This window comes from Arvicanthis niloticus, chromosome 21 (genome assembly GCF_011762505.2).
Source record: "Arvicanthis niloticus isolate mArvNil1 chromosome 21, mArvNil1.pat.X, whole genome shotgun sequence".
NCBI classification, from domain to species: domain Eukaryota; kingdom Metazoa; phylum Chordata; class Mammalia; order Rodentia; family Muridae; genus Arvicanthis; species Arvicanthis niloticus.
The window spans coordinates 16,984,947-17,011,275 of record NC_047678.1 but is presented as its reverse complement, the minus strand read 5'-3'; the positions used below and the strand labels follow the sequence as shown (position 1 = coordinate 17,011,275).

General features: G+C 45.4%; 1 protein-coding gene across 2 annotated transcripts in view; it reads left to right on the top strand.

The window, feature by feature from the left end:
* The window catches only part of LOC117693649 (uncharacterized), a 54,969-nt gene that overhangs the window by 15,804 nt on the left and 12,836 nt on the right, over positions 1-26,329 (top strand). Inside the window, exons 7-10 of one of the 2 annotated variants that reach the window (XM_076918110.1) lie at positions 5,444-5,539; positions 14,465-14,597; positions 22,083-22,189; positions 24,370-24,482. In XM_076918110.1, coding sequence (XP_076774225.1) covers positions 5,444-5,539; positions 14,465-14,597; positions 22,083-22,189; positions 24,370-24,482 — 449 coding nt within the window. Of the gene's footprint in view, positions 1-5,443; positions 5,540-14,464; positions 14,598-22,082; positions 22,190-24,369; positions 26,327-26,329 lie in introns of those variants that run through there. The other variant, XM_034484369.2, reaches the window with a different exon arrangement.

Genomic DNA, 26,329 nt, shown 5'->3' with positions numbered 1-26,329 from the left:
ATGGGTAGATGTCTGACGTCATGACAGCAAGAACCCTTGAGTTTGCAACTCTCGTCATCTGTGGTCCCCAGACCTACCTCTTGGTCCAGGCTCTATGGCCCAGGTCATGATGAGCTGTGATTGACAGGACTCATCACACACGTAGCTTGCGGGAAGGAGGAGTACATGCCAGGATTATGTGGTTCAAAGAGAAAGCATGTCCTCACCCAGATGGCAGGCAGACAGATACAGGACAGACAGACGGTTTCCACTCATGGGTTTTTCACTTATTCAAGTGAATCCTAAGAATGCATATTTATGGGACATTTTAAAGCTGACTACTTTTAATAATTGGTTGTCTGTATTGAATGGCTAATAACACAGACAGGGGTACACCTGTGTGTGACTGACTAATTTCAGGTTCTTCAGCTGCAAAATGATCATTACAGTAATTTTTTTTTTTTGGATCATTACAGTAATTACCTTTAATGTTCAGTAAGGACTGAGTGGCAAGTTCTTGAAGAACATCAGTCATCCTCATCGTTATGGCAGGTTGCCTGTTTCCTAGGAGAGGGAAATCTTAGAGCACAGTGGGAAACCCAGTTGCTCTATTTGCTGGGGAAGAAAGTGGGACGGAGGGGCTGAGTAAAGACAACGTTGGGGAACAGAATATACAGACCCTGTAACTGATAGCGGCTGTCATCTGCTTAGGTGACTTAGGTGATGTTCATGGGATCAGGCTCACACAGGTCACTTGTGGAGCTTGGTAATTCAGCCAAGGCTTTTGGTGCATCAAAGGACATGGACAATGAACGAAGCTGGTCCATGCTGCACCTCCCCTGCTCTGCTTAACATTCCTGTGAAGAGCCGCAGTGCTAATTATGAATCCTGTGCTGCTATGGGCTCAGAAAAGCTACGTAACCCTGTGTGGGTAGTTGTTTTTTAATATTGTAAATGTAAAAGCACTGTTTTGAGGGTTTGGAGTGTGGCAGGCAGGGACAGGAGTGAGAGGTGGAGAGAGAAAAGAATGTCTAAGAGGTAAGGAGGAGACATGAGGGTCTCAATTCTAGTTGTCTCAGGTAGTTTCTAGCAGAGGAAAATGACAAGTTAATATTAAAAGGTTTTAGGGGCCAGAGAGATGGATGGCTCAAAAGTAATGAAGCCTGCTGTAGAGCCTGGGGACTTGAGTTCAAAGCCCAGAGCCCACATGGAAGGAGACTGGCAGCAGGATGTCCTTTAACCTAAACACACACACAGACGCACAGACACACACACACACACAGTCACGCACAGACACACACACATATACACACACACACATATACACACACATACACACACACACATATACACACACATACACACACACACAGTCACACACAGACACACACACACATATACACACACATACATATACACACACACAGTCACGCACAGACACACACACACAGTCACGCAGTCATGAATGGACACTAAACACATTTTTTAAAAATTCAATTTTAAAAAAATGGTCATGTGAACTGGAGAGATAACTCAGAGGTTAAGAGCACTGGCTGCTCTTCCAGAGGTCCTGAGTTCAATTCCCAGCAACCACATGGTGGCTTATAACCATTGATAATGAGATCTGGTGCCCTCTTGTGGTGTGCAGGCATACATACAGTAAATAAGTAAATCTTAAAATAGCCATGCATGGTGGCACATCCTTTTAATCCTAGTACTTAGGAGGCAGAGGCAGGCAGAGATCTGTAAGTTCAAAGCCTACCTGGTTTACATAATGAGTTCCAAGCCAGCCAGGGCGACATAGTGAGACCTTATCTTTAAACAAAACAAAACAAAACAACAAAAAACTACACACATACACACACACCAGCAACAAAAAGTAATTTTTACAAATCAGATAAAAATTCTGTTTTCCCAGAGATGTAACAATAATAATAATAACAATAAATGATATCCGGTGTTGGAGCTGGCGGCAGATGGTGCCTGCACTGCCATCCCCAAACAGCTCAGAATGGTAAATGCAGCTCGCCCCTTATGTTCAGGATCTCAGCAATAGCAACAAACCCCACACACTGAAGAGCTTTTCTAGGCTTCCCTCCTGCCCCAAGGCCAGTCACTCTCCATCTCTTAAACCTTGCTCCTTATCCAGCTCAACCTGTACATTTTAGCCACCCCCCCCTGTTCCTTTAGCCCCTCCCCTTCTTCTGTTTTAGTTTTCTCAGGAAGCCATAACAAAATACCACAGGCTTGCTGGCTTAAAAAAACAAAAGACACCAATTTCTCACAGTTCTAGAGAGGAGAAGATCAAGCCAGGGCTAGGGATGTAGCTCAGCAAGTAGGGCGCTTTGCTCACTCATCATGCAGGAAGTTCTGGGTTCAGTCCTCAGCCCCGCATAAGCCAGGTGGGTGGAGCATGCCTGTCATCATAGCACTCAGGAGAAAAGACAGAAGGGTCAGGGGTTCTGGATCACCCAAAGCTACATAGACAGATTGAGTCTAGCCTGTGCAATGTGAATCTCTCTCTCTCTCTCTCTCTCTCTCTCTCTCTCTCTCTCTCTCTGTGTGTGTGTGTGTGTGTGTGTGTGTGTGTGTGTGTGTGTGAGCGCTAGAGCTTGCCTAGCATCTGTGAGGTCTTAGGTTCTAATCCCGGTACCGAGGTGGGAGAGGAGGAATAAAGCTCAAACAAGAGCTTAGTGACAGGAGCTTGGTGACAGCTTCTGTTTGCAGTGGGTTCCACGAACATCCTGGGCAGCAGAGTGCTTGGAGTTTGGACTTGATCCACTGAAGAGAGTGGTATGACAGACGACATTTTTTTTTCCTGGCATATTTACCACATGCAAGAAATGTCTACCTTTTGGGAAAAAATCTTAAAGTTCTAATGAAAATTAAAATATTAACTTTAAAATGTACCTGACAGTGTAATAAGCTTTCAGTATTCACACAGGCAATCATGAGTGTGTATGTATGTTTGTGTGTATGTGTGTGTGTATGTGTGTGTGGGTATCTATGGGTGTGCATGTGTGTTTATGGGTGTATGGGTGGGTATGCATGGAGGGATGCATGTGTGTTTGTGTGTATACACATGCAAATGTTGAGGTTGGAACCCAGGGCTGGGCACAGGCTAACCAAGTCCTGCTAGGCTTGGACACAGAGGCACCCTGTTACAGATCATCAGAAAGCTCAACACCAACAAGCTTGTTCTCTTAGCTGTTACAACATGTAAACACAATCTTAATAACCATGTACCTTGCTCTCTTCATGTGTTCACATATGTGCACATGCAAAGCCCCAATATGTCCTCAGGACTCCTAGATGCTTGGGCTGCATTCATGCATGAAACGAAGAGCTCCTGGTATGGGGAGAAAAACATCCATTTCCAAGCCTAATGACCCAGGTCAATCCCCAGGACTCACACGGTAGGAGGAGAGAACCAACTCCCAAAAGTTTCCTCTGACTTTAACATGTGCATACCTACACACATACATGTACTACCTACCTAACTAAATAATAAGTAATACATAAACAAACAAACAAAAAAAACAACAAAAACAAAGCACTCTTTCCTTGAATCGGGAGTCTGGAAACACTACATGCTTGTCCACAGTTATGCATGCATATAGACAGTGTCAATTTCTAAAAGATGAAATAAATATATACGTCCTATATTTTGATAGAAAGAAATAATTGGGGGCTGGGAACATGGCTCAGTGAGTAAACCAGTTGCTCTGCAAGTAAGTATAGGACCCTGAGTTAGGATCCTTCACACTCATGTAGAAGTGATACACTGTAACCCCATGGTTATAATAACCCCGAAGTTGTGGAGGTGAGGCAGTTTAGGGCCCATGGCTTTCTGCCCAGCCAGTCTAGCTGAAACTGCAAGAAATCCTATTTCAAGAAATAGGGCACATAGCCTAGATAGACACATGCACACAAAGCTGAGTAAATCTGCACATCCATTCCTACAGAGAGAGAAAGAGAGAGAGACAGACAGACAGACAGACAGACAGAGACAGAAAGGCAGAGAAGGAGGGACAGAGAGACAAAGACAGACAGACAGACAATTTTTTTTTTTTAAGTAACAATTGGTGTGAAACAAGAAAAGGAGTATGAGCCAGGCAATGGTGGCAAATGCCTTTAATCCCAGCACTTGGGAGGCAGAGGCAGGCGGATTTCTGAGTTCCAGGCCAGCCTGGTCTACAGAGTGAGTTCCAGGACAGCCAGGGATATACAGAGAAACCCTGTCTTGAAAAACCAAAAAAAAAAAAAAAAAAAAGAAGAGGAGTGTGATATATGATGAGTAGAGTATGGAGTCTGAGAAGGAAAATGAGATAGGATTTTAAATAGAGGGCGAGGGCTTGCTGGCCGCCTTTGAGGGTAGGGTAAGTGTGTAGTGTGTGTTCCAAGTATGTGAGTGTGTGGTTATGCATGCTGTGTCTGATCATGTTGTGGCTAGAGGAGGGTGTTCAGGTCTCTTCCTCTATCTTTCTTTGCCCTCCCTGGAGAAAGGGCCTCTCAACCAGGAGCAGCAGGTCCTGTGTACACACAGCGGCAGAAGGGGAAGGGACCTAGAGTTCAGAACACACAGGGAAGAGTGGGACAAAGACTGGGTGGCACGTAAGCTAAAGGCGGAGACATCCTGGGGAGCTGCTCTCCTAAGCAAGAGCCGTGTTCCCAAGTGAGGCTGGGGTTAGAGTAGGAAAGAAACAGGAGGGTTGGATTCTGCATTGTGTCATTCCAGTTGCATGCTGGGTACAGGTAATAGAGAAGAAGGACCTGACATGGCTCTAGAGTGGTTCTGTGTGTGTGTGTATGATGTTGGGGGTTTAACAGAAGCCTCATGCATGCAGGGCAAGCACGCTACAGACTGATCCATATCCTTAGCCCCAAGATTGATACCATATCTACACAGTTTGCTGTTGGTGGCTGGTTTTCGGGGTGTTTTTTGTTTGAGTGGTTGGGTTTTTTGGCTCTTTGAGACAGGGTTTCTCTGCGTAGCCCTGGCTGTCCTGGAACTCACTCTGTAGACCAGGCTGGCCTCGAACTCAGAAATCTGCCTGCCTCTGCCTCCCAAGTGCTGGGATTAAAGGCATGCACCACCACTGCCTGGCACCCTACACAGTTTTTACCATGTGCCAACAAAGTGTATCCCTCCACCTTGTTCTTAGTAATCTCAGGAACATGGGACCATGGTTATAGGAAGTAACTGTGGCCTAAGGGAGCCAACAGCCACTGAAGGAGGACTATGGAGGCCCTGCTTGGCCCTGCTTGGTGGCAAGTTAAGTCTTACAGCAGAGAAATACAAACCATAGAACTGAAGAGATTCTGATGGTATTCAGCTAACTTTCTCCCAAAAGAAATACCCTCGCCCAAAGTGTCCATAAAATGAAGGCAACCAATCACCAGTACCAAAGTCTGCCAAAACCTATTTGCTTGGCTCTGACCCTGTGCCTTTTCTTTTAACCAGTGTTCCGAGGAGCAAGCTCAACTCTGAGTCAGATTGTGAAGTCTTCTGAAACTTTAACAGCAAAAAGGACCTCACAGAGGAAACGTGGAAAAGGAGGTATTCTGGTCGGTCGTGGTGTCAGTGATTCCTTCCCCCTTTTACCCTCAGCTCACTCCCTGTGTGTCTCTAGTGCATAATTATCCCAAACAAAGGCTTAAAATCGATGTCTCCTGACCTTACACAAACCACCCATGAACAGTTCCACTGTGTCTGCCAGAGAAGTGCATCATGGGCACTCTCGACATTCCAGAAAAGCAAGGTTTGGAACAATTCTTCCAGGAGCTGCCAGCGAGGCCTCAGAATTCAGGTTACTCAGAGTTAGAAGCAGGGTGACCATGAAGGGGCTTTAAAAAAATCTCAACCCAAGAGAGAGATGAGGGGGCAGAGAGACAGGGAGGCAGAAGGGGAGGAGGTGGAGGGAGACAGAACTAGGAGCAGGCTTTGTTAGCACAGCAGCCTTCCAAGGGCTACAGTGTTGCTACAGCCCCAGATCCTGCTCCTGGCAGTCTGACCCTGCCTGGCTCTCAGCATCCCGCTCCGCTCAGCAAAGGGCGGGCCTGGCTTCACATGCTCCAAACACTAACCCACTAAAGTTCTAAGCATGCAGTGCAGAGGTTCTGCTGGATGTGTCATGAATACAGCCTTTGGGTAGCTCCTCATGGGACAACCTGAGTCTGTGCTGCTGCGTTTTAAGCATTCTGTAATTTGTATTTTGCATTTGTGGGGAAGACAACCAGCTGGTTGAATGGAACCTAATCCCCCTGGGCTTTCTTCTTCAATTTTAATCTGTTCTTGTGTGGTCTTTTTTTTTTTTTTTTATGCCCTTGAATTTTCTCTGGAAAAAAAAAAAAAAAAAAAAAAAAACTACATTAGAAAATTACAAACTCTCATGGGCCAAAAGCCTCATGAAAATGTGAAGCAGGGTGTACGGCCCTCAGCCTTTTGCATGGGAGGCAGAAGGAGGAGGATAAGGGGTTCAAGGTTATTCATAGCTGCAAAGCAAAATTGGAGGCAAACCTGAGCTGCGTGGAACCCTAGGGGAAGAGGGGAAGAAGAGGAGAGGGAGAAGGGGGAGGAGAGGAGAATATAAATGAAGAAGGCAGAGCAGGCCTTCATGTGGTGTCTGCCATGGGTGCAGTTTCCCATTGGGTAGTGCTGATATAGACGGCAGTCAGTGTTTCCAAGTCTACTGGGGTGGCTTTTGGTGTGTTCTCTGGAACATCAGAAGGGCATTCTGCTCTGGAGGTGGGACTGGAGACAAAGCTGCCAGTGAGCAACCTGACCTGGGGTGGAAGAAGAAAGGCCTTGGATGAGGAAAGACTTAAGTAGGAACAACCAATACCATCCAGGAGCCCACAAGCTTGGCAAAGACAAGAGGAGGCAGGAGGCTGGCTCTCCTGGAGGAATGGATCATATTAAAGGACAAGCCAGGCCAAAGGCTTGGATTTGACTCAACAGACAACTAGCCATTAGTCCTCTCAAGCCTGAACTCAATGGAAACAGTTTTCATTATATATATTATATATATATATATTATATATATATTTCATTATATATATATATATATATATTTACATGTATATAATATTTATATTACATATATTATATATATATACATACACACACACACACACACACACATATATATATTAGCTTCAGAGATAACAAAATAAACAGCGCCAGGCTGGTTTACACACAGAGTGGCATGCTAGCCAGGGCTACATAGTGATCGTTCCACATTGAACAACTGCTTTCACCATCATCGGGGGTTGAGGGAGAGAATCTGGCCTTTGGTAGGACTCTACCTGTTTCAAAGTAAGGGGGCTGAGATCAGCTTACTTAGGCCCCTCTCTTGGACAAGGAGGCCAAATGGTTTCCATCTGCTCCTAATTGGAAACAGCCAAAATATTTTCCTGCACACCCCTTTGTAGACAAAAGGGGTTTGGCCCGCTGCTTGGAAGCCATCCCCACAATACCTTCTAAGGCCAAACTCCTCTTAGAAGCCTAGCCCCACCCCCTACGCGTCTCTCATTTGGAGTCCTAAGAACATTTACAGCGATAACCACACAAACGTGACAGACTGACGTTGGACAGCCATCTACAGCTGGATGGAGGAGCACAGAATTCTGTGTGGCTGCCGTCAGTTGTAGACAGGCCTGTCCCAGCCACTCTGCAATGGCGCACCGCTGAACACACAGAATCATTAAACCAGTGCCGTTCCATGATCAACCTGCTAGCCATCAAAGACTCCCTGAGAGCTTGGGTGCCATCCGGCGGGGCTCTGAGAAAATGCTGCCGTTTTCACTCCTGCCGAGGTCCCCAGTAAAAAAAGCTGAGGCTGCTGGTCCAGAGAAGTCACTGAGAACCACTTCTTTAGACTTGAAAACACTGACTGCCTCCCTTCGATTGTTTTGCTCAGTTAAGACAGGAGAGCAGAGTTGGCCTGCTCAAAGGCTCTTCTGTGGCCTCAGAACAATGGGGCCAGGCACATCCTCCTGGGCTGCTCAGGCTCGGCCAGCACCAGTGGATCCAGCTCTGAGAACCAGGCTCTGTGTATCACGAGAGGACAAGAGTTTAGAGGTTGGTCAGCCTTCAAGCAAGTAACACCCAGCTTTGCCACAAACAGCAGCAGAAGATGGTGAAGGCAGTGGGCACCAATGGCCACCAGGAATAGCCACCTGCTGATAACATGGTTCTCCTGAGCTGCTCTGCTGGTCCTGCACTATCACCTCAAGACCCTCCTCCCATATCCCCAAAAGACCCAGTGGAGACCAAGGAGTGTTTTGTCATCTGGGCCTATTCTTTACCCAGCTGAAGCTACACAGTGTAGCAGTCCCCAGGGCTGTTTTAATTCTGGAGGACATAGGATGAGAAAGGTCACTATGTGACTTAGAACGGGGATAATGCCCAGTCCTAAAGTGGCCCTTCCAAGATCCCGAGTAAAACCAGGGCTAGACTGGAGCATCCAGCACGCAAGTGTCAGGTTCAGCTTTCCAAATAAAGCATTACTGTTTCTATCACAGCCACACCAGTTACCAGTAGCATTAAGAAATGCAGGGGCCCAGTTCGAGAGTCAAGATGTAATCTTCAAACGCTGTATGAGTTCAGAAACAGGAAGTTACCAGTTACAATCCTGAAATCTTCGCACTCATGGCTTCATCCTGGGGTGACCGGTGAACACGGGAGGGCGCCACACCCCTGGGTGTGACTCAGCCAATACTCACATTTTGCCTTCTGCAGTCCCATCATCCAGCAGATAAACTTTCTGTTCATTTTCATAAAACCAGGTGGTACACGGGAAATGGTGTATGTTTGCTGTAGGTGGGAAGAGGTTATATTTAAACAAGTTAGAAAAAAAAAATCAGCCGGGCGGTGGTGGCGCACGCCTTTAATCCCAGCACTTGGGAGGCAGAGGCAGGCGGATTTCTGAGTTCCAGGCCAGCCTGGTCTACAGAGTGAGTTCCAGGACAGCCAGGGCTACACAGAGAAACCCTGTCTCGAAAAACCAAAAAAAAAAAAAAAAAAAATCTACCAAAAGGAATAGCTCCCAGCAGGCCTGGGGTCTACAAATAAGCACTGCAGAATGTATGATACCGCCTGTCCCGCTGGACCCAGCAGAGACCAGGAGGGGAGGGAGAGGATGAAGCTGTCTGGGAGGATGCTGGCTCTGTGACCATTCACACTCGACATTTGGGATCTGGCCCCCAGAGAGCGCTCGAGAGGGGAGGAGCAGCTAGAAAGAGGCCTTAGTAAGCCGCAGCCCCCATGAGAAACAGTTCAGAGGATGAGCAAGCTACATGGTCAACACCGGGGAGTGTGGCACGGGGGACAAGGGGGGACTGCTGCAGATGTGACTGAAGAGGCCATGGACCTAATCAAAACTGGTGGACATCCAGCTGGGCAGTGCCGTTGCTATGACAAAGCACCTGGTGGAAGCAGTGACAGAGGAAAGGTGGATTTTGGCTCACGGTTTCAGAGAGGTCACAGGCCATCATGGTGGAAAGTGCACAACAGCAGGAGTGTGTGGCAGAGCTCCACACACAGCAGCCAGGCCAGAAAGCAGAGACCACAGGCCAGAACCAGAGGTGGGAATAGTTCTCAAAGCTGCCTTCTAGTGACATCTGACTGACAGCTAGGCTCTTCCCCCCAGTTTCCATAACCCCCCAAACAACAGCTCCGGATGGATGGGAGCCATGTGTCCAAACAGATGAGCCTCTGAGCATTTCACATGCAGACAGCAGCACAGCATCATGATGGTTGTATCTGGAGCGTCGCTGTGTACTATGGTCCTCATTGAAAGGGCTCCCCGCCAACCCTGACGATGGTGCAGGGAGACTCAGAATCATGGCCTCTCTTTTACAATGAAGTTTGGGGATACTAAGGAGCCACGGGGCATTCTGATGAGGGGTTTGAAACCCAGGGTTCTGTGCATTTCCCTGGAGCACCCCACCTCTCAAGCCTGGCTATGGCAGAGAAGAGCATTCAGACAGTTATTGATAATGAACTCGATTGTTTATTTTATTTGACTGTTTTGTCCCTGCCTCACTCGCATGCCTGCTGCCCTCAGAAGCCAGAAAAGAATATTGGGTCCCCTGGAATTGGAATTAGAGACATTTGTGACCTTCTGTCTGAGTGCTAAAAATCGAACCCAGGTCCTCTGGGGGAAGAGCCCGTACTCTTAACTGCTGAGCCATCTCTTCACCCCGCACCTTGCTTAGTTTTAAAGTAGTAAAAACAAGTTTAAATAGAAACAGCTTAGCGTGAGAACAGCTGGTGCAGGTCAAGTATAACCAGGGGCTGAGCGTGTCCTCGCCCTTATTTCCAAGGACTTTGTTTTCCTACCCAGAGAGAAGAGCTCGGTGTTGCTTTCGTTAAAGCCCCAGAGCAGGGGCGCTGACCTGAGCTGCAGCTGCCTTCCGCTTTCTTTCACGGAGTCCCTGAAGCTTATGAACGGTCTACATTCCAATCTGCTCCATTTGTTGTGGACAGAGCTGATGTTTCCGTTCTCTTCCTGGAAGCTGCTTTTGGAGCAGTTGAGATCGTTTTTTTCCCACGGGGATGCAAGCTATCCCTAGTCAATTACTGCCCCAGAGGGCTCCCCTCTCCACAGGCGCACATGGACGTGTCAGGGTGCTGAGGGGCTGACAGTGGCTCTCCTTGTAAGGTTGAGCATTTGTACAGGAATTCAGCCATATGCCCCCATCTCGGTCCTGTTGGCCCAGGTCTTACCCACTGATACTTTCTGGTGTGTGGAAAGTGAGTGAAAGAAAGACCTTCTGATCAAGTGTCCACATCGTCAGGGCAGAGACTCAACTTTCAAAGGCATTTAGGTTTGTGAAAATCTTTTATAAATGAAAAATCATATTCCGTTCGTGCTCCCTTCATGTTCATGAGTGGGATCAAGAGAGTGCAGACCGCCAGTGAATTATGGTAAATGTTTCAGTGATTTGATTGTCTGGGAGGCATTCATTCATCCATCCATTCATGACCAGTCATGTATTGGCCATGTGTCGCATACACATTGTATATGTTCTAGTATATCGATACTGTTAATCTTGGCAATGTTAATCACTTGCCATCATGGTCATGCTCTGGGTGCCATGACAAAATTTAGATGTTATTTATTCCAAATAAATAATAAAAGGTGGGCCGGCTTTCATCTATAATCTGGAGTAAAATCCATTTCCTCTAGCAATCCAGCACATTCGATTTATAGCCAAGGAGACCAATTCGACCCTGAATGTGTGCACATGCATACACGTGTGCACATGCTGGATATGAGCACTGCTGAGACTCAGGGGTCAGAGTAGAACACCGGATGCCCTGTTCTACTGCTCTCTGCCTATTTCCCTTGTAACAGGGTTTCTCCCTGAACCTGGAGCTAGGCCGGCAGCTGGCAAGCCCCAGAAGTCCTCCTGGGCTCTGCTGCTCACAGCTTTGAGGTTACAGCCACATGGACCATGCCCAGCTTTTTACAGGAGTGGCGGGACCCAAACTCGGGTCCTCTTGCTTGTACAGCAAAAGCTCTACCCATTGAAACATCACTCTAGCCCTTCAAATCCTGTTTTGTTCTTTTGTTTGGGTTGGTTGGTTGGTTAGTTGTGTTTTGGTTTTTCAAGACAGGGTTTCTTGGTGTGGCCTTGGTTGCCCTGGAACTAGCTTTGTAGGACGAGGTCAGCCTCATACATAAAGAGGTCTACCTGCCTCTCTACCTCAAAGGATTTATGCTGCCACCACCACCCTGCATAAATTTGTTTATTTTTATATGTTTTGTCTATATGCATGTATACCACATACCTGCCTAAGGAGGTTAGAAGACAGGATTTGATCTCCTGAAACTGGAGTTACCGATGGTTGGAGGCCTCCATGTGCTGGGAATTGAACCTCAGCAAAAACAACAAGTGCTCCTAACCACTGGCCATGTCTTTTTGTTTTGTTTTTTGAGACAGGGTTTCTCTGTGTAGCCCTGGCTGTCCTGGAACTCACTCTGTAGACCAGGCTGGCCTCGAACTCAGAGATCCACCTGCCTCTGCCTCCCAAGTGCTGGGATTAAAGGCGTGAGCCACCACTGCCTGGCCACTGGCCATCTCTTAAACCCTCAAATCTTGTTTGTTTGTTTTAGGTTTATTTATTTATTATGTATACAGCATTCTACCTGCATAACTTCAGGCCAGAAGAAGGCAGCAGATCTCATTATAGACGTTTATAGGCCACCATGTGGGGGTTGGGAATTGAACTCAGGACCTCTGGTGGAGTAGCCAGTGCTCTTAACCTCTGAGCCATCTCTCCAGCCCTCAAATCCTGTTTTGATTTTTTTTTTTTTTTTTTTTGAGACAGGGTTTTTCTGTGTAGCCCTGGCTGTCCTGGAACTCACTCTGTAGACCAGGCTGGCCTCGAACTCAGAAATCCACCTGCCTCTGCCTCCCAAGTGCTGGGATTACAGGCATGCGCCACCACTGCCCAGCAAATCCTGTTTTGAAAAACGTACTTTCTAATTTATTGTTTTGCAGCTAGCAAACCAGAAACACCCAATGTTTAAATTTTAATAATTATTTACATTTATTTCTTTATTGTGTTCATGCACACACATGTGACCTACACCCATGTGAAGGTCAAAGGACAAGGTATAGGAGTTGGGTCTCTCCTTCTACCATGTGGATTCTGGGTATCAGGCTTGGTGGAAGGTGCCTTTACCTCTTGTGGCATACCACTATCACCACCACCATCACCACTACCACCATCACCAATAACAACAACCACCCTAAAATTCCCAAATTTATCACTCTTACCTGAAAGCCTGTTTTCCTCCAAGGACTGCATGCTCAGGCTTGGTTGCCAGCACTTCCACATTCATACCAGATATTATCCATCTCTGTGTTAGGAAGGTGTGCCAAGTTGTATATGCTTGGCCCAGGGAATGACACTATTTGGAAATGTGGCCTTGTTGGAGTAGGTGTGTCACTGTGTGTGGGGGGGCTTTAAGACCCTCATCCTAGCTGCCTGTAAGCCAGTATTCTGCTAGCAGCCTTCAGATGAAGATGTAGAACTCTCAGCTCTGCCTGCACCATGTCTGCCTGGATGCCACCATGTTCCCACCTTGATGATAATGAACTGAACCTCTGAACCTGTAAGCCAGCCCCAATTAAATGTTGTCCTTACAAGAGTTGCCTTGGTCATGGTGTCTGTTCACAGAAGTAAAACCCTAACTAAGACAGAGGCTTATTTCTTCCTGTAGCATCCCAGCCCATATGCCAGAGCTTGGTGCATGAGAGAAACTCAGAAATATCTGCTGAATGTCAAATGAGTTCAAATATGAAGGAAACCTGTCTAGCCCCGAGGTTAAGCTCTCAAGCCAGCATGGGGAGCCAATTACTTAATTAAATCACCCTTTAAGATCCCTTAAATTGGGGCTGAAGAGATGGCTGCTCTTCTAGAGGACCTGGGTTTGCTTCCCAGTATCCACATGAAGGCTCACAACCATTTGTATCTCCAGTTTCAATGGATCTGACACCCTCTTCTGGCCTCTGTAGGCACAAGGGGTGCACAGACAAGCATGTAAGCAACATACCCAGCTGCATACAAAATAAAATCAAATAAAAGATTTTTTTAAATAAGATCCCTTCAATGCCTTTACATCACAATGTATAGAGATGTTCTCTCAAGTTCCACACTGCCTCTTCTCTGGCTTTAATTCAAGCCATTTCCCCTTCAGGCCAGCCCGGTCTGAAGCGGCTCCCATAACGGTGAGCAAAAGAAAGCCTCAGGGAGCATTGGGTGACTTGGAGACCTGGGATTCCCTATCTCACCTGGTTGAGTGGATGAGCCTGACAGCTGGCAGCTGTTTTCTGTACCTCTGGCTCCTTCCTGTTTTCTTCTTTCCCAAATGCCTAAAATTGAACCTGGGTGAACTAAATGTGTGAGCAATGCCACTCTGTGACCCTAACAATGAACTTTGAAAAATCTCACCATATTGATGAGGGTGAAACCAGATTCAGGACTCCAGACCTCAGTGACGCAGCCGTTAGTCACTGTGGCAGGTGGTCCTTTCTCCTTCTGATGTTTGGTAGAGGCCAAAGCTCAAAATATAAGACAACTTCTCAGACCTTTACAAAAAGCAAAACCCCTTTTCAGTAAAAAACTATTGGCTCCCCAGGGTCAGTAGATAATTCATTCACCAAGAAATTTCTAGAGATAGCAACATTCCTCCTCGGTTAGGTTAACGGTGGCTATCTGACTGAGATGGATGTCTATCATGCAATTTCGAGTCTCCAGTTGTGAAGAATGAAATGGAGGTGGTGAGGAGATGAGAGGGAACCAAGCACAAAACCAGGACTTCCAAAAGTCAAATATATTCTATCTCACTGATTCTGCAGCAACATAAACCTATTCACAAACCCACCATGTGCAAACTTTATTAAAATGTCAGTTTAGCTCGTCATCTAAAAGTAATACCAATATTCTGATTTTTTTTTCCCTTTGTAGGAATCAGGAAACAAGTTAAAATCCCAGCGGAAGCCGGCCCTTGGATAGTGGCGCTGCGTTTGGCAGATAACAGCATAGACGGGACAGGGAAGGAGGGAGAGCAACTGCTGGAACTCACTGGAACTTTAACATGGTAGGAGCACTGAGAGCCTTGGAGTCACTCACTGTCTGCAACAGAGGTGCTGAGTTACACCATGGTGGGTCACAGCTTCCTAGCAATTCTATGTGGCTTCTCAGCTCTAACAGGGGCACTTACCAGTCTTGATCCTGGCATTTGGGCCCCCACAGAAACATCCCAAGGAGCCTCATATTTAAAGGGTGGCAGCTGGGGGGTGGGAGAGATAGTTTGGTGTCCCAGAGGGGCTGGGTTCAACTCCGAGCAACCACATGGAGGCTCACAACCATCTGTAACAGGATCTGAATTCCTCTTCCGACATTCAGGCTCTATATGCAGATATATACATACAACAGATGTTTTTAAAACATTTTTTAAAAAGAGTGGCAGGTGAGGCAATTTTGGAGTAAAGAGTTACAATATACACCCTTACCCCTTACACCCCAAAAGTCAGGATATAACTCAAAACTGGGTCAATGCCTCCTGAGGAGGAAGGGATGCTTGCTCAGATCACACTTGTGTTTAGTTAGAAAACTACCCACCCCTGGCCTCTAATGCAAAATTATAGAACTATAATTCTCAGAACAGAAGCCAGCATTTCCTTGTCATGCTTGTTTTGATAACCTCAGGCATCCCCCATAGACCTCCACTGAACCCACAGCGTAAGCAGACCAAGCCTTTGGCAGGGCTTGCCATCACTGCCGGAACTGCAGGGTAGAGAGGGCTCTGGGCAGCACTGCCTCATGTTCAGGGCCATAGCACCACAGGTGACCACGAGCACTGGGCACAGCTGAGGTCTGAGGCCTAAAGGCTGATGAACAGCAATTTATTATCTCAGCAGAAAAAAATTCCCTCTCGCCTCTTCTTTTTCAAGAAGGATGGGAGGGCTTCCCAGTTTTTATTTCTTGTGTAGGAACATTTTCCCTGTATGTATATCTGTGCATCATTGACCAGGCCATCTCAGTCAGTCAACAGGTTCTCCATCGCAGGAGGGAGAATTAAAAAGAAAAAAGACAATTAGAGAACATTGTATCACCAGGCAGTGGTAGCACACACCTTTAATTCCAGCACTTGATATAATGCGCACCTCCCGTGTCGCCCCACGCCCGTGGAAGAGAAACACAAGAGACAGTATTCAGGTAGTTACTGCAAAACGAGGACTTTACTTCTTGTCACGGTAAAGCAGAAAGACGGAAGAAGCCGGAAGCGGCCTAGCTTAAATACACCCTAGAGTGACGTATTCACTTCTGATTGGCTGTTCGCTCACCACCCAATATTACGCCTCGGGATTGGCCAGTGACTTGGAGGTCTTTCTGCCTTAGCAGCTGCGCAGTTAATTGTTTACAAGTTAATTGTTTACACGAGGCCAGCATCATCTTGGGATGGCAGATTATACCACCGTTAACAGCGGCTTCCTACATCTCTCCCTGTTTAAATTATTAATATGAAACAGCCTTTTGCCTATTAAACGCAGTACCAATCAAGATTCGAACTCAAGCCCGATCAAGCAAACTCCATCTTGGGGGAATAAGCGATCAAGAGCTTATAGCCCAAAGATTCTCCCTTACCCTTCCAGGTGCGATGGAAACAAGTCCTCTGGGTGCAAGGGCTAAGGGGAAGTAAAGAGGAATTGACACCCGTCCCTGTGCAATGGAGTATAGCTCCCAGGAGTGCAAAGGCTGTCAACCTATTATTTAGGTACCACAGTTATTCAGGCAAGGGCTGGCTGGACTTAGACCTCTCATCGACCCAGTGCAATGGGCTGAACCCTTGGGGTGCATCGACTGAGGGTCTCAGTCATCGGCTACTTTCTTAGCCTAGATAGTCAAATTTCAGGGAGAGATGCTTGCTCCAAGGCTGCGAGTGCTTGGGCTAAAACGGCCTTGTCACGTTTTTATTGGGCTCTGAGCTTACAGACCAACCATACATGAACACTAATCCACAACATAGGGCTGTACTAAACAGGCCTATTTCCGCTCTTTAGAAAGAAAGAAAGAAAAGGCAGAAGAAATTCAAGAAGTAAAATCTCCAGGGGTAACGGGGTCCATCTGTGCTCCATCAAGGCTCAAAATCCGGATTTGCAATTGCTGCTGCACCAGGTCCAGCTTCCCATTCCAATTCTCTTTTAAATAAGCAGAAAGATTATGGCTTTAAATAAATGTATCATTCACAAATCTCAGAGGTGCAATACCTGGATGTGGGGTTGCTGACACTCAGCTTATTTGAACCACATCCGTGAGCTGCTCCACATGTGCTTGGAGCCAATCAACTCTCTGATTGACCAAAGTCTCTTTTAAGTCTCCATAATGATGTACTGGGATGGGCACAAAGGTAGGCACATGCACAACCAAGGCTAGGTCTAGTGATCCATTCCAGCATTGTGCCAAAAAGCATGTAACATTCTTACAATCTAAGATTTCAAAATTATTCTGAAAGTTGGACAACATAAAGAAAAATGGAGGATCCACACACACCAACACCAGTTGTGCAGATGTATTCTTAAACACCTTATTAATTTTAATGTTATTTAAATGGCTAAAGATATTAAATCTTGTAGCTGAAACATTTTGTATTTCATGAAATATATCATTCAACAAGACAAAGGCAGATACACCCTTTTTTAACATTCTAAACAGTGGCTACAACACATAATTTAATTGTGTTGAAGCAGGATAAACTCAAGAAAATACACATATGATTTAATTTAAGACTTGCATCCCTTTGAAAATATCAAACAGAGGTTTAAATCCTCCTATGGTAAGCTTAAGATGAGGTTTTAGCCAAATAATATCTCTTAACAACTTTTAAAAATCACTAAGAGCAAATCAAGATTAAAAGTAAACTATTTTCCTTTGCATGTACACTCACAAGCCAGAAGATGGCGTTAGATCCCCACCACAAATGGTTGTGAGCTACCATGTGGTTGCTGGGAGTTCAGCCTTTATATTTTAAAAATCTAGCCTTTAATAGCTGAGCCATTTCTCTAGCCCCAACCTGTCTGAAATATTGAAAAGACACTGTCTTTGAATCCTTTTTGAAGTAACAAGTACCCTAAAAATTTTTAAAGCTCGTTATATTGGAGCAATAGCTTGCAGAAAAAAATTTTTTAGAGAAATCCACTAATAAAGTATCACACAATGAATAATACACATCAAAAGATTTAACCTCTTACTTTTTTGTATTAAAGCAGCAACAATATTTATATATATAAAATGTAAAACAACCATTTTCTGAAGCAATTATTTCTAAAAATATCGCTTCATGGGCTCTTAAAAATTATGAATAAATTTACTACCTGTAAACCTTTCACCTTTACCAGAAATGTAAAGGGATAATATAAAAACATCTTTTATATCTATAAAATTCTATAAGCATTTATTAAAATGGCAGCTGGAGTAGACAATTTATGTTGTATAAATCTTAAATTTGAACTTTATTTTGGATTAATTTAATAACCAATCTTTTTTGTCCCATGAGAATATCGGATAAAAGCCAATCTTATTCTCTATTAATTGTTACACACATTAAAGGAATCCAAAGCATCTCATTTTTAACAACTTTGAATATAAAGGAATTAAAATAATTTGAACCATATTTTATAAGCACATTTCTAGGACTTGGTCGGTGAAGACCCAGGACAAAAGGAACTCTTGGCTCCTGAGCTGCAGAGCTCAGACTGTATTGTCTTAATTCAAATGTAAATGCACTTAACCTCCCTCAGGCCTGCTCTCTGAGGGTTGGCTAAGCCTGAAATGTGCCTTTTGGCTTTAATTTTGAACCTTAAACTTAAACTGTAAACCTTAAAAGACACATGTTGTATCTTTTCTCTATAAACATAGGCAAATCAAAAATTTTCAAACTCTCGGCTGAGCTACCAACTGTAGCCAATGGAATATTGGCAGTTTAACTATGTTTTAAAGCCTCTTTTGTAAGTAACACTCAAATAGCTGTAATCAAAAGGTAGTACTTCAGCATTTGAATGCACTGGCAAGAGAACAGTTCAAGATCTGACTATGGCCCACAGTGGTATACTTATCGCCAAATGGAACTTCAGTATCAGGAGACTCAGAGCTGTAATCTTGCAACCTAGCTTCATTCTTCACAATCTGCACCAGCCGCGCAGGGACCCAAATTAAATTGTTTTCACCTGTGGAATAAGCACAAACAGCCTCCTTTCCTGGGCCACAGCAAGCCCTTAGCCAATCTTGTAGCCTCTTGTTCTTACGAGGGACAATGGCTGTACAGCATTTAGCTGTGGCATTTTCAAAGATCATCTGTTCTATCACTGGCATTGCTTGCTCTGAGCTCTCGGGGCACTCCCCGTGTGCCCGCCGCCCCGCACCCTTGCTCTGGCTCTGTCTTGTTGCAAGCCGCCACAGGTAGCAGAGTGGAGACGCTTTTGTAACCGGTCTGACCGGGCCGCTTCGCTGCGTCCCTGTTCCCACAGTCCAAGCCGAGAAGCACGGCAGGGGACCCTCGAACCCCAGCGAGCCGCTAGCTTTCTTAGTCTCATCTCAGCACCATTACCCTTTGTATAGGCAGCTGCTTCCTGCCCCAGGCTCTCTTCCTCGGAGCTGCCCAGTTCTATGGAGTCAGGCTCCTTAATGAAGTACAGGGGTGTCCTTTTGACCTCCACTCTCCCCTTAAGCTTAATGGACTCTGCAGTAGCCCTTGTTCCTCTTAAATACTCTTTCTTATAACCAGACTTCCTTGTCGGTTTCTCTTTTCCAAGCCCTATGGCTGGGTGCCGGCTATTACACCCTGGTTCTAGTATGCTAGAGTGGCCCCTTTTCTCACAACACACATAAGTTAAAAACAAATGCAATGCAAGCAAGAGGCTAGCTAGTGGAGCGGCAGCGGTGAGTTTAAATCCACTTGCCACAAACGCCACCCCAGGCATACCTTCCAAAGGTGTACCTCGAAACCTGCAGTCTTTTAACCCTCCTCGAGTCTTGGGGGCCTTCTGCAACGCCTTGAAATTCCCGGGTTCTTGGCGCCAGATATAACACGTGCCTCCCGTGTCGCCCCACGCCCGTGGAAGAGAAACACGAGAGACAGTATTCGGGTAGTTACTGCAAAACGAGGACTTTACTTCTTGTCACGGTAAAGCAGAAAGACGGAAGAAGCCGGAAGCGGCCTAGCTTAAATACACCCTAGAGTGACGTATTCACTTCTGATTGGCTGTTCGCTCACCACCCAATATTACGCCTCGGGATTGGCCAGTGACTTGGCGGTCTTTCTGCCTTAGCAGCTGCGCAGTTAATTGTTTACAAGTGGGAAGACATGAGGCCAGCGCCATCTTGGGATGGCAGATTATACCACCATTAACAGCGGCTTCTTACAACTTGGGAGGCAGAGGCAGGCAGATTTTTGAGTTCGAGGCCAGCCTGGTCTACAGAGTGAGTTCCAGGACAGGAGCTACACAGAGAAACTCTGTCTCAAGAAAAACAGACGGGGGTGGGGTGGGGAAGGGGGGAGGAGGAGAGGGAGAGAGAGAGAGAGAGAGAGACAGAGAGAGAGAGAGAGAGAGAGAGAGAGAGAGAACATTGTAGCATGACCCTGGTTAATTTTTTTCCAATCTGCTTTTATACCATTTTAATTATATGCAAGTAATAAGGTCAAGCAGTACAACAAACACAAATAGTCAAAGAACAAGCAAGGCAAATAGACAAAGTCCCCTGTTCAGTCACATGATCACCGTTTCTAAGGGCTTATCAGGATGACCAAGATATCTAAGCCTACTTCTCTGTCCTAGCCCAAAGTCAAATTCATGTCTGAAGGCTACTTCTTTGTTCTAGCCCAAAGTCATATTCCTGCCTGAACTTACTTCCCTGTTCTAGCCTAAAATTAGAATCCTGCCTGAGCTTACTTCCTTGTTATGGCCCAGTGTCAAATTCCTGCCCAAAGCCCACTTCCTTGTCCTTGGCCAATGTCCTGCCAAGCAGCTCCAAAAGCTCTCCAAACACCTTGTATGTCCTGATACCCTTGGTGGTCAGAAGAAGGGTGGGATCCCCTGGAACAGGGGTTACAGATGATTGTGAGCCACCAAGTGGGAGCTGGGAACTGCACCTGGGTCCTCTGCAAGAGCAACAAATGCTGTTAACCACCGAGCCATCTCTCCAGCCCCAGTGTCCTGTTCTGACCCATCTAGTCTGAAGAACATGGACAGATCCGAAAGCTGAAGGTGCTCGAGCCCTAGAAGATGACTTCCTTGAGAGCAAGATCTTTGTTAGGAAGGGTCTCGCATAGGCCTGGCTTCAGTTCCAGCCACTGAGTCAGCAGAAAGTGTGCACACTGAGCAGCAGAGTCAAAGTTAAAGTCGAGTTAACCGGAAGGGAAAGTTTAAGCCCTCATATGTGACAATGATTCAGGATCAAGGTCAGGATCATTACAATTTATATCAGATCAATTAACTTTCCTTTAGTCCCTGTGGCACTGAACATCAAGTGTACCCTCAGGAAATAGCCGTTCTGTCTTCATTGCAACCTCCAAGACAGGAGGCACAGCCCCTCTTAGGCCCATTTTACAGATACAGAAAGTGAGGCCCAAAGGGCACATGGCATGATCATGATCACATGGTCAAGGAAAGGGCAGAGATAACCCAAGGAAAGGAAAAAGAGTCCAGATCTTTGCCTCGGTACCACCTCTACACAGGATGCCGAAAACCAGCCGGCAGAACATCACCAGAATCTGCCATGACCTACCAAAAAAATTAGGAAAATGCAACAGCCACCAAGCCCTGAACTCCTGGTCTCTGCTGATCTCAGATAACTAAGGAGAATCGAGCTCAGAGTAGCTGGGCAGGAGAAGAACAGTGGTTTTATTTTCACAAAGCTGAATCCATGGGATTTCAAAGTATTCTCAGGCTTGCCTTTCTTAATTTTATGTGAAAATATTTGTCTGTTTATAATTGTCACACCATGGCATACCTTTAATCCCAGTACTTAGGAGGCAGAGGCAGGAGGATCACTTTGAGTTTGAGGCCAGCCTGGTCTACAAAGCAAGTTCTGGGACAGCCTGGGCTACATAGAGAAACCCTATCAAAAAAAAAAAAAAAAAAAAAACAATAAAAAAAAATCACCAGTCTGTCATTTATTTGACAGACTGAAAGTTATCAAGCACTTGTCAATCTCTCCAATTATTTTTACTTCTTCCTGATATATATATATATATATATATATATATATATATATATATAGTATAAATGACTATGAAGTCTACATGTACCTAAATAAAAGATTCAGGGCAGTAAACACTTAAATTAGCTTCCCTAAGAGAAGCAGAATATTCCAAAGCAGAGGGGTTCATTCAGGACAAGCCAAGCCCAAGTCATCTCTGATCTCAAATGAGGTCATTCATCAACTTGGGAAAGGGGGAGTGGGGAGGAGCCCCCAAAATCAAGGTCATTCTCTGAAATTGGAGTTGCCTTCCTTTGAGGAAGCGAAGCCTGAGCCATGAAGGGCTCAACGCCATTTTGTTTCGTCCCTTTCTCTCTCTATGCAGCCTGATCAAATACTCGACTCACTTAAGGGAGATGGACCTTGAAAACAACACCCTGGGAGAAACGACTGCGGCGGCCATCCTAGAAGCGCTGAGAGCCAGGAAGACAGGTGAAGGTTCATCCACTCTTCCCAGGCCCTGAACTAGTCACAAGTGTCCCAGTGTTTCTGTCTGCTTGTTTTTAAATAACAAATCTGATCTGTGCAATTGTCGCAGGCTAGCCACCATTGTGTCAACATGCAAGAACGCTTGCAATGCTTGTGTGTACCCTTTGATCATTTGAGTAATGATTTTTCTAGGCAGTGTCTAGGTAATCTACTTACTGCCTCTGAAGTAGCTGGGGCTTGCAGCCTGCCTCCAGTTTTCTCCTGTTCTCTAGCCTCTTCTAAGCCCAACCTAAGGTACAGAAATCAACTGTGAAACGGAAGTAGCCACCATCCTAGGGCCACAGTTTGGAGCCTGGCACTGGGGAGCTGAGACTGGAGCCTTTCAAGTCTGAGGCCATCCTGGGCTATCTAAGGACACCATGAGGGGGGTGGGGGGAGAGGCATGAACAAGGATCACAATGTACTTCTAAATCACTGAAGAGAGGTCTGGCTCTAGCTGGCAGGCAGTGCTAAGTGTCCTATGGCCATGTAACCCTTTGAAAAAGGAGAGAAGGGCAGTCAATTAACCCCTAGGTGACCACACCCAGCCTCTCTTTTAGTATGCATGGCCAGAACTGGTGACAGGCTGTTCTTGCTGCTTTTACCGGGATAGCAAGAAAATGTCATTGGACAGATTTTTTTTTTTTTTTTTCCGAGACAGGGTTTCTCTGTGTAGCCCTGGCTGTCCTGGAACTCACTCTGTAGACCAGGCTGGCCTCGAACTCAGAAATCCACTTGCCTCTGCCTCCCAAGTGCTGAAATTAAAGGCGTGTGCCACCACTGTCCGGCAACATGGACAGATTTTAAAATGAAATTCAGTTGTTGAGAGGGAGGAGGACTCTGTTCTGGGTCGGGTTGAGCAGAGGAGAGTTTACTGGTAGCAGCAACCTGTCTCCATCATTTCTATAGTAAAAAGGTCAGAGGTCATTTTTCCTCTGCTGACAACGTTGTAAAAGAGGATCACAGGGCAGTTGTGGTCTGCTGTGTTGCTCCACTTCAAACTAAAGCCATGTATCTTTAATGACCGGTTAAATGACTCTGAGATTTTTTTTTTTTTTTCAATTATCCTTGTCTTTTAGAGGAACAGAACGCCCACTTCTTGTTCCATTAGAGCTGGGGTGAGGTTCAGCAGGATTATTCTGTTAAACGTAATCTTAAGTGCGAGGTGCCAAAGCAGCCCCTTCCTTAAAAACTCATTATCAGGCTGCGGGCAGTCTCCGAAGCATTAGTGCAGGGAACTTAAGGACAGACAGCCTCTGGTGACTTGACGGGAAATGATTTTTCACTCAGTATGTCTCTGGAATGGAAAATGTCTTACGTACTTAGTAAATGGCTGAATTTACATAAACGAGAGGCTAATTATGGCGTGCCCACCTGAAAATGCAAGCACTCATTTAAACAGCATTAAAAAGCAACCTACGGCTCAGGAAATCAGCGGTTTTTTTGAAATTCAGTCTAAGTGTGCATCCGTGAGTAGCCTTAATGCATTTATGTCATGAGCTGGGATCATGATGGGCTGTTTCTGATGGGAGTGCTTTAATTAGGTTGTTAGTTTGAACACAGTGAAGAGTCTTCAAAAAAGGGTTAGCTGCTTAGATTTCACAGGGTGACTCACTTGGCCCTTAGCCCTGAAGGCATCATTTTAAACCTTAAAAGACAATGGAAATATCCCCGGTTATAAAAAAAAAAAAATAATGTTCTTCCAGGGTTTTCTCTGTTTATACCATTTATTTGCAAGCCAAACAATTTCTATTTCTCCTTTCCCGAAATCAGACACACTATCTTGCTTACATGGTAACGAGCAAGTTTGGTTCCCTTATGCCTTTCTCTCTCCCTCATCTTCTTTCTCCTCTTCCTCTGGTTGAGGGTTTGAGTTTTTTTTTTTTTTTTTTTGAGACAGGATCTCTGTAGCCGAGGGTGACCTTGAGCTGGCTGTATATATTTGTATGTAACCAAGGCTGGTCCTCCTGCCTCAGCCTCAGTCCAAGAATTGCAGATGGGTACTACCATGCCTGGCTTTAGCAGGGAGCGCCTCATGAGCTGACACTAATGATAAAATTCAGGCCATCTGAGCTCCTAAACCTGAGAGGACCCCTACACAGTGTTAGCCATTCTCCTCATTCCTGCTTGTTTTCTCTGCTCAGGTAAACTACCACCCCTAAAAGTTACAGTCACTCCTCGGATCTCTTCAGACACCTTCAGGTCTATTTGGAAACTTAGCAAGGAATCTAATAGGACGCGTAAAAAGAAGAAAAAGGTAAATTCGTCAATGTCTGCACAGTTAAGTAGCAGCCAGCAGGGGGCGCGAGATGAAGCGTGGCCCTCGGTGGAAATTGATGGCGCCTTCAACCCCAGAATTTAGGGTCTAGGCCACCTTCTCCATGCCATAGTTAAATGGACAAAGGCTATATCAAGTGGCAAGCAGTAATTGGGTAGGAGGCAGACTCAGCCGAGCTAAGTGACCCAGTCCTTGCCACCCTGCGCTGTGAGTCAGGATTTGGTGAGAGAGCGGCCATTACACCAAGTGGAAGACTGTCTCCTTGCCAAGCTTAGAACTTGAACCGACAAAACAGCTTCCACTTGGGCAAACACAAATTAGTGCTAGAGTCTCCCTGTGGAAGATGGGGTGCAGTGTGTCAAAAGAACTGTATTACTAACGCATTGGAAGCTGAAGGCCGAGAAGGCTTCCTGGATTGTTTTTAAACAGAACAATGTGAAAACATTCAAGACTGGAAAGTTGCATTTAACGTGTTATCATTTACTAGGTTCCGATTACCAGAAGATTATCCTGGGTGTGGTTTCTTTGGTGTTATAAAAGGCTAATTTTACTTAAGGCACTTACTTAATGTGATTTTTTTTAACCCTTAAAAAAAAAAGTGGGAGATGTATACAATTGTAAATGACATGGAAGTGTTTCCTTTCTCCTGAGGAAAAGTGAATTTCTTATCAGAATATCTGGCAGGCCCTGTAATTTAAATTAAAATAAAATTTTGGAGAAACAACAACAACAAAAAAGAGGCAAGCAGTAAGAGAACAACAGATTAGTGAAAACTGCCTCTGGCTTTAAGTCCTCTTCCTTGTTCCTGCAGGCCTGCTGTGGGTCTACCAGGAACCTCTGCTCTGCTCTTAGGTGCCTGTGCTGCCTCTTGGGAGATGAGGATACATATGCTTATTCTCCACTGCGTAAAGCTAAACTTTCTTTTTTAATGGGGCAAATATTTAATGGCACAGTCACGAAGCGAGCTGGTTATAAATAATAGGTAGGGGACAACTTTTGATACATAAGTTAAGAAGTGTACACATGCATTTAAAACCTAGACTGCTGCACACCAAAATATCTCCACTGTTGCTACCACGCAGTGAGTAAATGTTCTCCCCTCTATGGGTTTGTATGTGTGTGTTACCTATTTATTTATTTGTTTGTTTGTTTGTTTGTTTATTTGTGAGGCTGGGTCTTTGTATATCAGACTGGCAAACTGGCTTGAACTTCTGGTGATCCTTCTGTCTCCTGAGTGCTGAGATTACATGCACGAGTTACTATGCCTTTTGTTGTTGTTGATATTGTTGTTCTTGTTTTGTTTTCTTCTTTATGTATTTTTTTTTAAATACAACTATTTCTGACCCAGAACATGGTGGCTCATACTGTCATCCTAATAACACTTGAGAAGCTGAGGCAAGAGAATAAATAGTCACAAGTTCAAGACCAGCCTGGGCTATCTGTTCAGGCCAATCTGGTATACAATATGAGACTGTCTCAGAAACTAAAACAAAAATAGTCCACAGCTGTAAAGAGAGAAAGAGGGCAAGGAGTTAGAGAGATACTAACTGCCAAGAGTGAAAATCCAATAAGCCTTCCTGGCACCAGCAGTTAGGTCGGAAACCCAAAAGCAGGGTGTGCTGGCAGGGGTCAGTGGTCAAGCTGCGATGGGAAGAATGTCACAGATGCAGCTGCTGGTCTACATTTGACGTCCTCACATTTATTGGGCCTAAACCAACATTAGCTGTCACAATAGGAAAGTGTTGCTCACAACTTTGGTTTTTGAATTGCAGTAAAGTATTTCTATTTTGTGCTAGCTGGAAATCATTTGCTCTTACAACTTATGG